A 14,867-nucleotide genomic window follows, 5' to 3' on the forward strand; every position below is an offset into this window, starting at 1 on the left:
AGACTTCACCACAGCTTGGCAGAGACTTGAGGTTGGAATACTAACGGGGTGTACAGTATCAGTAGTCCTGTTTGCAGCAGCAATGAACTTGATTGTAAAATCAGTAGAAAAACCAAGTAGAGGACCATTATTGTCATCAGGGGTCAGGCAACCACCAGTAAGAGCTTTTATTGATGATATGACAGTGACAGCAAAAACAGTCATAGAGGGAAGATGGACTTTAGAGGAATTGGAAAGGATGATTAAGTGGGCCAGGATGAAGTTCAAACCAAGTAAATCTAGAAGTTTGATAGTGAGGAAAGGCAAAGTGCAAGATGAGACATTTGAGTTAGCAGGTGAAAAGATACCAACAGTTGGAGAGAAACCAGTGAAATGCCTAGGTAAAAAGTTTGATGCAACACTAGCAGATATGGTAAACATGGGTGAAGTTCAAGTGCAATTGGTAGAATGGCTGACGAAGATAGACAAAAGTGGGCTCCCAGGAAGATATAAGGCCTGGATATATCAACATGGGGTCTTACCAAGGATATTGTGGCCATTACTAGTTTACGAGTTCCCATTGTCCAAAGTTGAGGCCTTAGAGAGAAAGATCAGTGCATGCCTAAGAAGATGGTTGGGTGTGCCAAGAAGTTTCAGCAGCATTGGATTGTACAGCACAGGAACAAAGCTACAATTACCAATGAAGGCATTGACAGAAGAGTATAAAGTTACAAAGACAAGACAGGTTATGACGTTGAGAGACAGCAAAGATGCTAAAGTGAGAGGAGCCAAAGTAAAGATCAGGACAGGAAGAAAATGGAAAGCAGAGGAAGCAGTTAAGGAAGCTGAGACTAGACTAAAGCACAGTGTCATCGTTGGTGTAACAGCAGTTGGTAGACAGGGATTTGGTATGACAACAAAACCAAGGTGGGATACAGCAAATGAGAAGGGACGGAGGGAACTGGTGCAACAGGAAATACGACAGATGGAAGAAGAGAGTAGGAATGTTAAGGCAGTAGGAATGAAACAGCAGGGTAGTTGGTTGAATTGGCAAGGAGCGAGAAGCAGGGCTTTGACCTGGAGCGAGATTTGGAGTATGGAGGGATACAGATTGAGTTTTCTACTAAGATCAGTGTATGATGTTTTACCAAGCCCATCAAACCTCTATACCTGGGGGTTGATAGAAGACCCAACGTGCACCTTATGCAAAGACAAACCAGCATCTCTACAGCATGTGTTGTCAGCATGTCCAGTCGCATTGCAAGATGGAAGATATACATGGAGGCATGACAGTGTATTGAAAACAATAGCAGCAAAGTTGGATACCACCAGGAGAAAGAAGAGAAAGATGCAGAAGAACATCACATTTGTAAATTTTGTGAGGGCTGGAGAAAAGAAAGACAACCAGGCAGAAGGTTTAGGGATACTTGGAACAGCATCAGACTGGCAGATGACAGCAGACATACATCAACGCATGAGTTTCCCAGCAGAAATAGCAGCAACATCGCTAAGACCAGATATAGTCATTTGGTCACAGGGAACTAGGCAGGCGGTCTTGCTGGAACTGACAGTCCCATGGGAAGACAGAATAGAGGAAGCTTATGAAAGAAAGATGGCAAAATACCAGCAGCTAGTAGAGGATTGCAAACAGCGGGGATGGAGGACGTGGTGTATAGCAATAGAAGTCGGATGCAGGGGCTTTGCAGGACAGTCAATGTGGCGGGCACTTAGGACCTTGGGAGTAGTAGGAGCAGAGAGGAAGAAACTGATTACAGAAGTGTGTAGAGAAGCAGAAGTGGCATCACAGTGGATTTGGAGGAAAAGAGACGAAGTGTGGAAAAGTACAAAGTGTTAGAACAATGAACATTTATTGTGTAGATAATGGACAGATTTAGATATACAGAACAGCATTCAGTTACAGAAGAACAGCAATGACATCAGCTGAGACATCGGAGCCGTGTAGGCCATCCAGTTCCAGGTTCAGATTGATCACCTGAGCCGGCGCACCTCTGGAGGTTGTTGTGGAATAGCGCCGAAACAGCCAAGGAAGGAGGACCCCACCTGATGATGGAATTGGATTAGCATTCCTTTGATGTTTACAAGGTAATATGTAGAAATAGTAAATGAGAAAAAATTATCATGTGACATAAATCAACTTAAAAAATAGTATTATAGTAAGTAAAATATAAAATACTAATAAACAATAAAAGCTAAATACTTACGAATGAAGACCATGAGTTAACACCGATTGTATATCTTTTGTAAATCTGCATATTGTTGACTGTACAAGTCGTCGTCTTTCTCTTCCATTATCGTCTTCAAATCTGAAGAAGAGTAATTTTGACTTAGTAAATACTAACAGAATCAATTGTAAATTTCTTAATGAGTATGTAATATTAAACTTACTGGGTTATACTTATTAGAATACAGTCAACGGTAGAATGAATTAGAATGGAAATTTGTCGGAAATATGATAAACTAAGACATCATGTGGACATAAACTTCTTATTCAGAAGCACAAAACCCCACCACCCATGCAACCACCATTTCGGAATATCATTACCTTTAGAAGCACACCCTACCCCCAACCACCCCACCCCACTCCTGAATACCATTACGTATTCAGACAGTGGTGATTTCAGTTTTTGTCAAATCTTGTTCTTGTTTACTCAGGACCTTCAACATACTGATACTGTAACAATAGTGTGTGAGCTCTACCGTTTTAATCTATCATCTGAATACGAATATACTGTTTCAATATAGACAGTATTGAAAAGTGTTCTGGAATTCTGTATTAGGTATATCAATACGGATTTACCACGCAATAAATGGAACTAGAAATTATAGCTCTGATTACTTGCCCGGCTTTAGCTATACTTTTTGTCGTTTTTGGTTATAGCTCTTCTTCTTTTTGATAAGCTTTGGATTTTCAAATATTTTAGCTTAGATCATCACTAAAGATCGTGACATTTATTGTCTGAAAGCGCATTTGATGCAGAAAAATAGTACCACTAGTGTTATAACTGGCAATAATAAATGAAGTTATCTCAATGCTAATGTATACATACCATTTTACTGATACGCATAATCCAAACTTTTTTGAAAAATACTAAAATATTTCATTTCATTATAGACTTCTAAATATATATAATGCCTTTAATAACATACATCTATCTATATAGTGTACCTCGTTCATGTTTAAATTAAGTATTATACAGTGTATTTGTAATTTCTTTAAGAAAGATATTATTGGTATAACGAGATAGATACTATTATATAGCATGTGTCATTTAAATTTAAATAAACAAATTAAACCTGATAAACAGTTATTTACCATTCTTGAATTTTTTATTGAGATGAATTAAATGTTCTAATATAAAATCAATATGTAATCGGATTAGAGTGTTAAAGGTATTTTTAATGAAGGTTGGTACACCAAGTTTGGTAATTAAACGTAAATGATCGTAAATGGACTTAATAATTTCACATTTGTTTTCTAAAAGTTATTTGAAATAGTTTGCAACTTGATATTAATAATACTATTTACTACAATAAACATAAAAATGATAATGATAATGATAATGATAATGATAATAATAATGATAATGATAATGATAATGATTGATAATGATAATATCTATATTCTTTAGAGTCTCTTTTGCTCATCTGGATCTATTTGTTTTTCCAAAATTGAAGACTATGAATATAATTCATGACTAAGATCTCCTTTTTGTTACTCTTATATTGCTGATAAATTTTACTTGTTTCAGTTGAACACAAACGCCTGAATCTGACAGATAAAGGTCTATCTGTCGACACAAAAAAGAACCCGAATGTAAAATGTTTACTCCCACAAACAGCGCCACCTATATTTTTTCTACGGTGTCTGAGAACGATGTTCCGTTCTGTAGGAAATCAAAACTTTAAATTAACTAAAACATAGAAAAGTGAGTGTAGAAAACTAATTAAAAGATATATTGCACATGACTTTTTGTGCGCAATGTCCTTTAATCGGTGACCATGAAAATGAGTTTGTTTCCTACGTCAAAATATCGGATTTCAATGTTTACATTTTCCCATCAGTTTGAGAGCTGGTTTTAGTTGTTTCTGATGGATAAAACTCGTCATTCAAGAGCAATTACTTTTATAAGAAGGGGACTGCAAATTTCGGCTTATTTGTTTGTAGATCTTGTCGTGTTAATCCTCTTTGTTTACAGTTATTCATGTTTGATAATGTTTGACTTGCACATATAAGGGTAAACATCGTCATTTAGGGGAAATAACTCCAATAAGGAGTTGACTGACAATTTCGTCCATGCTGATATATATAGATTGTTATGTTCTTTTTATCATATACTTAAGCAGAATCCATACAGACAAGAAAACACTTATATTCGTTCTTTCATTCTACTTAGTTATGTTTTTCATCAAACTGAGGTTTATTTTCCGGAATTAGAATTAAAGAAAAAATCCAAAGACGTGCAGCAAGATACGTATACTCTAAGTACCAGTATACTGAAAGTGTAACAAACATGCTTAACACACTTCACTGGCCAACATTACAAGAAAGAAGTTTCAAAAGCCGATTAAATATGTTCCGTAGAATTACAGACAACAAAATTGTCATACCACATACTGACATTCTTATTTAAAGTAAATAAAACACCAGGTCTAGCCACAAACAAACATACCGACAAATTTTCAAGGATAAGAAGACAAGTGGAACAGACGTGAATCTGTGGGATGATTTTTGTTTTATACCAGATCAAAATAACGAAGATTCAAAGTGTTTAGCCTTAAGATAAGTGTTTTATTCTAAATGAGTTCACATTGAAGTGCGTGTATCTCTCTATTGAGAGGTTCTACATATAACGACATACTAGTGATTCTATACCAGAACTATTGAGAGTTTCTATAGATTAAGACATACAAGCGATTTATACCAGGACTCACTTTAGTCTTTTAAGCAGTACTTTTGTTCCCCTCAAAAGGCTCAGGATACCAGATATAAAACCAGAGTATACCGTAGAAGCACCGTCTCTGTAACTAAAATAATATTCAGTGAACATTAAGATAGTGTTTGAAATAGAATAATGTCTTCGTAGCTTATTTGTGTGAAGTCATTCGTTAGGTAAACTTTATAGTCCTGTTCAATAATTAAAAACTAAAGCTTGGAGGTAAAAAATAGTTATCCCTGTTCCTACATATGTGTGTGTGTGATTATTTTTCTCTCAGAGTCATGAACCTCTGTGGTAGTCTTTTGCAAAATTTTTCTATTTGATGACATGTTTTAGAAGTTAAGGTTTATCTTATACTGTTAACTGATTTAAACTTGGGACGAATTGAAGTGTTTGATTTGATTGCTCGTAAGACGCCTTTTGGTTATTTGTGTTGTACAACATCTTGTGTTGTAAGGTTGCTATTTCATTAACGTTTACCCGACATCTCCTTTTATTTCTAGATGCTTACATAATATCTTTGTCCAGACAGTTATATCGACAGTGTAGACCTAACCCGTAGTATAATCCATGGACAGGTCGCAACATTGGGATTATATTTAAATCAAACCTGTAACACATTGTAAAATTTATTATAACATTGAAGAATATATCACTATTATATATACCAGTTTGACCATTTGGTGAATTTATACTAGTTGTGTCAGACTTGAAGGTCAATATTATAAGAAGACTAAAACATACCAAAATATAAATTATGAATTACGTAAAATAAAGTAAATCGTGAGATTGTTGCTTTGATTGTATTCTTTATTTAGATATTGTTTTCTTCTTTACTTTTGCTATTTAGAAAAATGAGTTAGTTCTTTCTCTAACGTTTTTTTTGTTACTAATCGATAGCTCATTCCTCCTGCATTTGAATTCTAATATCAAACATTATGAAAAGCTTTATCGTTCTGTAAAATGCTATTTTATACAAACCAGATCCAGATAAGTAACTTCGTAATAAAAATACAATAACTTGATATAAGAAAATGTACATTGTTCATATAATGATTATTACCTTTGTAAGAATAAGGCCATCACCTCTCCATATAAAGAAGTCATATCAGTGGCGAGTTCCATCATGTCAGGCAGAATCATATTCTTGTATCTGAAATTAAAGCTAAGTTAATACAAAACACATAGATTCTAACGAAACCAGGGGTATGTATGATTTGTTGTTTAAATACCAAATAAATGTTATAATCATTTCTACGTCAAGTTTGTTATATATTCCTTTCTCTTTATTTAAAACAAAATGCACCGAAAAAAATTACCTTGACCTGGTGTTAGAGATATAAAGCTTTGAGCATGCTTACAGAAATCAAAAATTAATATTCTTCTCAGGTTACCATTCATCTTCAACTTACTCAATTTTGTCCGTATCTTTTACTTTTAGCCATATTTCCAGTATGCCATGAAAGAGTAGTTGTAAGCTGTTTAACTCTCTGGCATGAAATTCTACATCTTCATCTGAATATCTGTCAAAAATATAAATAGATTTTAAATATAAGTACCGTACGGAAAATATGTAAACCAATATGTATAAATAATATTATTTTAAACATTTGTTTCGACTTGACGAAAAACAATACAAAATAGTGATTTAACTTGATACAAATGTTAATAATAACTTTACCTTACCAGTCATATTTACTCACAAATTATAACAGTAATGTTGGTAGCGAGTTTCGAACTCATACGTCAAAGAGAGAAAAGCTGACGCCATGACAAAACAGAAGCACCCGTAAAAGTAATAGATTAATTATTTTCTTCTCTATGATTTTTTCGACCTCATTGAACCCATATTAGTGTGATCTTTAATTCAACCCTTTACCTAGATATTGGTTTTGTGTCTATTAGTTCTTGTTCTGCCATTAAAAGGGAAAACAATATCAACATTGAAAGAAAAACGAAGGTGAAATATTTTGTTGACTGATTCGACCCACACAAAAAAAGTCATTTCTTTACAGATAAAACAATGTTTAAATTATTTTGTTCACCTATAACATGAAACCAAACAGACCTAGAAAACTCCAATTGCACGAGGTTGTTATCTGTTTATATATATGTTTTTGTTTATATCAGGTTATGTGACTGTTGGCAGTCTTCAGATGTCATCTCGATGGTAGACTAAAAATACATACGAAATGATGATATATAGTATTTGAGTAAATGCATTTCTAACTGTTTATTTTAAATTTATTGTAATTTGGAGATACGTTTTAGTATGTTATAAATCAAATATGAGAAGTCAACTCGGAGAACACGAATTTTACAGCGTATGCCCCTCTAACATAAATTCATTCATGTAGGGTACAGGCACAAAAACAATAATACAAGAAAACAAAAAAGTGGTTTGAACATACATTTCCTTTTCTCTGACGTTGACCCGGACTCGTCCCAGTAGTTCAACTGTGTCTGTTATAAGGGACTTCAGCTTCAAAATGCTTTCTCTTCCATGACTGTGTTAAATAAATGAAATAATTTTTAAAAATCGTAAATATGAATTTATATGGCTTTTTTTTTTCTTATGAGATGATTAGCATAGCCCTTTTTATTATGTTTCCCATTTCATTGGGGTAGGTACAATCTAACTTAAAATGTAGATCTCTGATTTCGTTATCCTTGTATGAAATCATATGTTAATATAGGTCTGAATTTTAATCAGATTAAGGTTCATAGCAAATACCAAAATATCTTCAAGCTAACTATATGTTATCTCTATTTGACTGTATGTATATTAAAGTAAGCAGCATATTTGTTTGTGAATGCAAACTTCAAACATTTGAAAATTGAAAATAGACACAAAAACCGTTTAACTATTTTCTATATAACTAGATTACATTTTTTTTTAGAAAATCAGTCCTTTACGAAATATAATTGTAGTTCCTAATAAACGGTTACCTTTCTTTTCTTATTAGATTTGTTCTTATCTTCCATAATCTATCCACTTCTAACTTGACTTTATTGTCGTCAACTTCCGGTTTCCTTAAACCAATCCCATGTATTACACTACAAGATACATCAATAGTCAATCTGTCTTTCCCTTTCTCTTCCTATTTTATTTCTTCTTATTAGAAAGAAGGAACTGTTTCACCATATCAAAGTTTAGTATCACCAGCCCAGTAGTCAGCACTTCAGTGTTGACATGAATATCATTTATATGGTCATTTTTATAAATTTCCTAGTTACAAAACTTTGAATTTTTCGAAAAACTAAGGATTGTCTTATCCTAGGCAAAGATTACCTTAGCCGTATTTGGCACAACTTTTTCGGATTTTGGATCCTCAATGCTCTTCAACTTTTTACTTGCTTGGCTTTATAACTATTTTGATCTGAGCGTCACTGGTGAGTCTTATATAGACGAAACGCGCGTCTGGCGTATTAAATTATAATCCTGGTACCTTTGACAAATAATTAGACAACATAACTGACAATGTACAGTCATAAAAAAGGGGCTAAAGATACCAGAGGGACAGTCAAACTCATTAATCGAAAATAAACTGACAACCCCATGGCTTAAAATGAAAAAGAACAACAGCCAAATAAGTACACAAGACACAACCCTAGCATAATCACAGTTAACGGACTAAATGACTACCGACTATATTAGATGACGTGAACACAAAGCATTCTTATGAACAGTGAGCACAAAGTATTCCTGTCAACAACAAAAAATGTGAACACAAAGTATCCGTGATAACAGAAATTGTGAACACAAAGTATGAAATTGAGAATGGAAATGGGGAATTTTGATAGAAAAATATGGACACATAGTATCCCTATTAACAGGAAAAAAATATGAACAAAAGTATCCCTATTAACTATTTCATCATTGCATCACCTTTTACGTCATGAGTTAGATATTTTGTCTGTCTACTAATCAAAATAACACGTGTGTACCTCGAGAAAGTTCCCTTACCTGTATAAGAGCGCAGCAGCAATACCTGTGTGTTATGCCACGAGATGTTTCTGGGCGCTTGAATACCTGTCTTTTATGCAATGTTAAAGTTCCCTACCTATCTGGTGAGAGCTTGAATACCTGTCTATAATGAAAATAAAATTGAGAATGGAAATGGGGAATAAATCAAAGAGACAACAACACGACCATAGAACAGACAACAGCCATGTTTAAGTTCCCTTTCTATCTGCTGAGCGCTAAAATACCTGTCTATTATGCCAGGTTTACGCTCCTTACCTATCTGGCGAGAGCTTGAATACGTGTCTATTATGCAATGTGTAATATCCCTACCTATCTGGTGTTAATGTTATATCAAATTCCTCCTCCATTAACGAGCTTTGTACATATGTAAACAATTGTTTTATATTTATTCCAAATGATTCATCATTTTCTTAGTTTTCACTTTAATTTCACATACAATTGATATAGGTTTTTAAAATGCAACCACAATTTGGCTGCCAAAAAGGCCAAAGATTTCATAATACTTGCAGCAAAATATCTTTATTTCTTTTGTTAATTATTTAATCCGATTTTAAAAATCACTCCTGTTTATTTTGTGAAAAGAACAAACTAGAATGTGTGTATATATATTAATCCCATGTGTCATTTGCAGGTTAAATATCATATTGTAATGTGTGTCCTTGATGCGCGACATAACAGAACGGGGGAATTAACTTTAATTGGAATGGTTTCAAGTAAAAATGTTCATAAAAAAATATAAAGCCATTAAAGGGACTTTTTTTTCTCTACATGGCGGTGCTATAATTGTATGCGTCCCTTTTATTCATAAAGCTCTTCAGTTGCTTTTGGTACTTATACAACATTGGCTTTTATTTATTTGGCTTTGATCGTTCGTGACTAAAGTAAATGAAGAAAAGCGCGCAGAACGCATACAATTCCTTTAAAGTGTTGTTTTTTACTTACCTTTGTCGAGCGGATCTAAGAAGATTAGCAATGTTTGATCCCATACTTTGAAGTGATGGAAGTCTCGACTGACGACGGTTGTCTTCTTGTTTGTCTTTCAAACTTGTTATGTCGAGAGACTGTCGCTTTAATTCCAATGGTTGTCGTCGGATTTCTTCTTTTTTGTGTTTTTCTCTCTGAAGGGCAATAGTTTGGCGCCTAGGACTAAACCCGACCTTCTGAAACCTTCTACTTGGGTGTCGTTTGATAGTATCCTTTCGAAGACTTCCATTTTTATTGTTTTCATTATTATTGCGCTTTCCACTCAAGTCAATAGGCGGTATTTGATCGTTAGAACCTAAATCTTTTGATACTGTTGTTTCCTCTGAAATTTCGGATTGTGTAAAATTAATTATGGAGACGTCATCAGTTATATTACTTTGCGCGACTTTTTCAATAATCTCCATATTATCATCATGCTTGCCTATATTCTCTGCGTTAATTTCCCCACCTGACGCTACTGTTTCATCTGCTGCTGTTTGTTGATTTTCCTTGGAAGAATTTGTTGTTACATTTTGGTCCTGTTTTGTAGTGGTATCACTTAATAACTGTAGATCTGGTGTTTTGATTAATGGGATGTTTTCAGATTTTGTTTGGTTAGTTTGTTGTTCTGTGATCTGAGTGTCTTCGCCTTCCTCATTGTTGTCCCAGGTTCTTTCTGTCGGTAATGTCAAAGATATAGTACTCTGTCCTGTCTCACTCAAAGATATAGTACTTCTCCCTGTTTCGCTCATTTTTAGGTTTTATAAGAGCAGTTATCAAAATGTCATAATGCTTGTGATCTTTTATACTATGAGTAAGTTATAGGTATCTAATGAGTTGAACTTCTGTTTCTGGAAGAAAATAAAAAGAGTGTAACTTTTGTATTTACTTTTTTTTTAATATACATATTCTTGATTTTGATTTTGTAGTTCAACCAAATGAAAATTTGTTCTAAAATTAAGTCAGAAACAAAGGTTTTTCGTCCCCTGTTGTAAATTGTCGTTTTTTTGCAACCGTATTCCGATGGAACTATTTTACGGAGTGTTTTATTCATTTCTTGTACTCTCAATCCGTGGTTGAAGTGATGTTTAGATCTTTTGAAAGTCAGGGATTTCGTCACCACATTCTTTGATGTTACATGTAAACTTACTTTTCTGAAATAGTAGTTACTGGTGCTAACATTGACTTCATTATATATATTTTTTCATTCATCATGGATTTACAGGCAGTTATTTATATTATCTATAATGCACATAATAAAGCAAGCAGGATGAATAAGCATTTACCTTATGTTTAATATTTTGGTATACAACAGAACTAAACGTATATTGCTTATTAGTTATTTTTTTAAAAAACTGATAGTCCTGCATCCTGTTGATACTAAGTTTTGCACAAGGTCGTGCTGACTACTAATGACATGTTTACACTATATTTGAGAAAAATGACTGAAATTTCAGTTTGAAAATAAACATGGTTATAATACTAAGTATTAGTTTAGTTTAGGCTTTGAAATAGCTTTTTTTGAGGGGGGGGGGTAGTTTTGATGTGCATATTAAATGATATGATAAGTTATTCCTTTTTACTGACTTTTAAAGTTTTCCTGTTAAAAAACTTAGAATTCATTTGAAAACTAAGGATTTTCTTATCCCAGGAATAGATTACCTTAGCCGTATTTGGCACAACTTTTTCGAATTTTTGGTCCTCAATGCTCTTCAACTTTATAACTATTTTGATCTGAGCGTCACTGATGAGTCTTATGTAGACGAAACGCGCGTCTGGCGTATAAAAACTATAATCCTGGTACCTTTCATAACTAATTATATTATATTGTGATGATACAAAACGATTTCGTCGTAGTGAATGGTTGAGTATAACCCATTGCATTCCTAATTGGATCCTTTTTTTTTCTTTCTCTCAATTACTTTGATATATTTCGCCCCTCTTTTTTTTAAATATAACAATTTTTACCATCCCGTATTCTGTTATAGCTTACTATAACTTATGTATGTGGATTTTGTTCATTGTTAAGGGGACATTCAAAAGTAAAATAACAAAAACACCGGACCCGAGGAAATTCCAAGACGGTTATTTCCATAATTTTGTCGTATAAAGTGAATAAAAGATGAGCCTACGTTTTTACTTAGCGTGAGCAGATTGTCGCGACTGTCATGTAAAAAAGTGAAACAAGAGGATCAAACAGGCAAAACGATTACGAGTAGAGGTTCGAACCGTCAATAACTTTGTTCTATACAGGTTACAAAGCGGTGATGTATAATGTTTGAGTTTATAAGTTAACTAGTTTAATCATCCCTATCACTCATGATTGTCCTGGTACCAATTGAGGAGTTCTTTATATCGTAGTTTTTTTCGTTTTCGTTTATTCGGTCGTTTAAAAAATGGCCGATAATTATAATTCGTCGATTTGAGATGACTAAGGTTGATCTTGCATGCTATATTCTATAACATTGTTTGATTTGATGAAGACTAGTTCGTTACTTAAATCCACGCCATTTGGACTCTGGACGGTGGTTGTCTCAATGTCATACTGAAGTAACAACATTTAACCAACCATGATGACCGAATATGCACTATCCTGTATTTTGTTGAAACAATTTTGCAAAAAATATTTTATCAATTAATTTTATAAATGGCGTTTCCAGACAAGCAAATGTATATAATTATCATGACAATAAGGCTCGTATTTGAAAAGAAAAAGAAAAATGCTAGTACTTTTTTTCAGAAAAGAGAATTTAAAATTAAAAGCAAACCGTTATAGAAAAAAATGCTGAGAAAAACATCAAAATATTTCAATAGTTATAAGTAACTGTAAATGGTCAATAATATGTGGAGTTATGAAATATTCTCATTCAGAAACGTTTTTTTTTTTTTTGCGACTATATATCGAATATAGTCTATTTTGTTAGCATAACAATCTAGTTGTATGCTTTTGTTTTTGCCATAATCAATGTAAAAAAAGTTCACTTACCTTTCCTCATCTGTGCACTCCAATTTAAATTCATTGTCTTATTCCAATACACATTACTTTGTGAAATATACAAGTGTATTAAAGTTAATCTTAAGATTAAATAGTTTTTGTATAATTTTAAACAATCAGATTAGAATTCTTTCTCATTGTGACATATATAATATAGCAACTGATTTAATCTTGTTTGTTTGAAAATTGATTTTTCGTGGTAATGCGAAAACATAAAGCTTTGTTCTAAATATTACAATATTTTAAAACTTGTTCTGAATCGGCAAAAAGTGTGATAAACTTACTTCATATATTTTGCGAACAACTGGTCAATACATACATAAACAGTTCGGGTTCATGAAAGTGTTAATAGATTGACAGAAAAAAATGTATGTGTGCTTGACTATGACTATGGGAGGGAAATTTAATTAGTTTGTTTACAAAATGAATGCATGATAGATATTGCAAAAAGTCAGCAACACTCTCCCGTATCTGTACCTAACTTGATACGTTGCATAATCCTATGGCCTTTGATGCAATGGACCGGGGAGCGCTACTACTATAAGACGGGTTGTCTTGAGGCTATTAAATGCCGCTTTTGACCATTCCGGTCTGTATACTTTGACAATTTTGTCTTCTCTATTCCTCAAGTGCACAGTGTACTAATGTTTTGATGGAAGTTTGTATATCGGTCGCTGGATGATTTTCATATTTTAACAGTGTTTATAAGTATTCATAATTGACCTTCACCTATATATATTTGATGTTACACGTACAGTTTTCTTCTTCTTCCAAATACTCCCACATTCAAAATGATGAAAACTCTTCACAGACTTCTATGTAATTTTGTTCTTTGATTATCATGATGTGGTCCTCAAACCTCTACAGAAATATATCATCTTCTGCTGTTTCTGTCTATCTTACATAGGGATGATAGGTCCAGATCTTACGTCGCCTATGTGATATAACCTTGTTTTACTTCGATATGCTTTTTTGGTGGTTCGGTAATTTTGTATATGGTTCCATATATATCATGATTTGTATGTCATTATAAATTTTACCAAAAAGATATATGGATATTTCTTCAATTTTTAGCTGGTCCTTTGGGCCAGGTGAGCTTTTCTCATCACTTGGTGCCCGTCGTCGTTAACTTTTACAAAAATCTTTTCCTCTGAAACTACCGGGCCAAATTTAACCATGCTTTGCCACAAACATCATTGGGTACATCTAGTTTTAAAAATGTATCCGATGACCCGCTAAACCAACCAAGATGGCCGCCATGGCTAAAAATAGAACATAGGGGTAAAATGTATATTTTGGCTTATAACTCTGAAACCAAAGCATTTAGAGCAAATCTGACAGGGGTAAAATTGTTTATTCAGTCAAAATCTATCTGCCCTGCAATTTTCAGATGAATCGGACAACCGGTTGTTGGGTTGCTGCCCCTGAATTGGTTATTTTAAGAAAATATTGCCGTTTTCGGTTATTATCTTGAATATTATTATAGATAGAGATAAATTGTAAACAGCAATAATTTTCAGCAAAGTAAGATCTACAATTAAGTCAACATGACCAAAATGGTCAGTTAACCTCTTAAAGAGTTATTGCCCTTTATAGTCATTTTTTACCAAATTTTCGTAATTTTTTTGTAATCTTTTATAAAAATCTTCTACTCTGAAACTACTGGGATAATTTAACCAAACTTAGCCACAATCATTAGAGTATCAAGTTTAAAAATTGTGTGCGGTGACCCAGCCAACTAACCAAGATGGCCGCCAAGGCTAAAAATAGAATATAGGGGTAAAATGTAGATTTTGGCTTATAACTCTGAAAAGCATTTAGAACAAATCCTAAGCGAGTTTAAATTGTTTATCAATATCTATCTTCCCTGAAATTTTCAGATGAATTGGACAACTGGTTGTTGGGTTGCTGCCCCCTACTTGGTAATATTTAAGGAAATTTTGTCGTTTTTGGTTATTATCTTGAATACTATTATAGATAGAGA

At 33.5% G+C, this 14,867-nt stretch overlaps 1 protein-coding gene across 2 annotated transcripts in view; it reads right to left on the reverse strand.

The window, feature by feature from the left end:
- LOC143065421 (uncharacterized) overlaps positions 1 to 12,991 on the reverse strand; it is a 29,236-nt gene extending 16,245 nt beyond the window's left edge. Inside the window, exons 1-9 of one of the 2 annotated variants that reach the window (XR_012975468.1) lie at positions 12,875 to 12,991; positions 9,868 to 10,739; positions 7,887 to 7,994; positions 7,349 to 7,444; positions 6,350 to 6,460; positions 6,001 to 6,090; positions 5,449 to 5,547; positions 4,933 to 5,025; positions 2,202 to 2,303 (exon numbers count right to left, since the gene is read on the reverse strand). Coding sequence is in view for 1 of the 2 variants with exons in the window: in XM_076238979.1 (XP_076095094.1) it covers positions 2,202 to 2,303; positions 4,933 to 5,025; positions 5,449 to 5,547; positions 6,001 to 6,090; positions 6,350 to 6,460; positions 7,349 to 7,444; positions 7,887 to 7,994; positions 9,868 to 10,640 (1,472 nt within the window). In the remaining variant the exon portion in view is untranslated. The remainder of the gene's footprint in view (positions 1 to 2,201; positions 2,304 to 4,932; positions 5,026 to 5,448; positions 5,548 to 6,000; positions 6,091 to 6,349; positions 6,461 to 7,348; positions 7,445 to 7,886; positions 7,995 to 9,867; positions 10,740 to 12,874) is intronic. The other variant, XM_076238979.1, reaches the window with a different exon arrangement.
- Between the last annotated feature and the right edge of the window lie 1,876 nt (positions 12,992 to 14,867).

This window comes from Mytilus galloprovincialis, chromosome 2, assembly GCF_965363235.1.
Source record: "Mytilus galloprovincialis chromosome 2, xbMytGall1.hap1.1, whole genome shotgun sequence".
Taxonomy (NCBI): domain Eukaryota; kingdom Metazoa; phylum Mollusca; class Bivalvia; order Mytilida; family Mytilidae; genus Mytilus; species Mytilus galloprovincialis.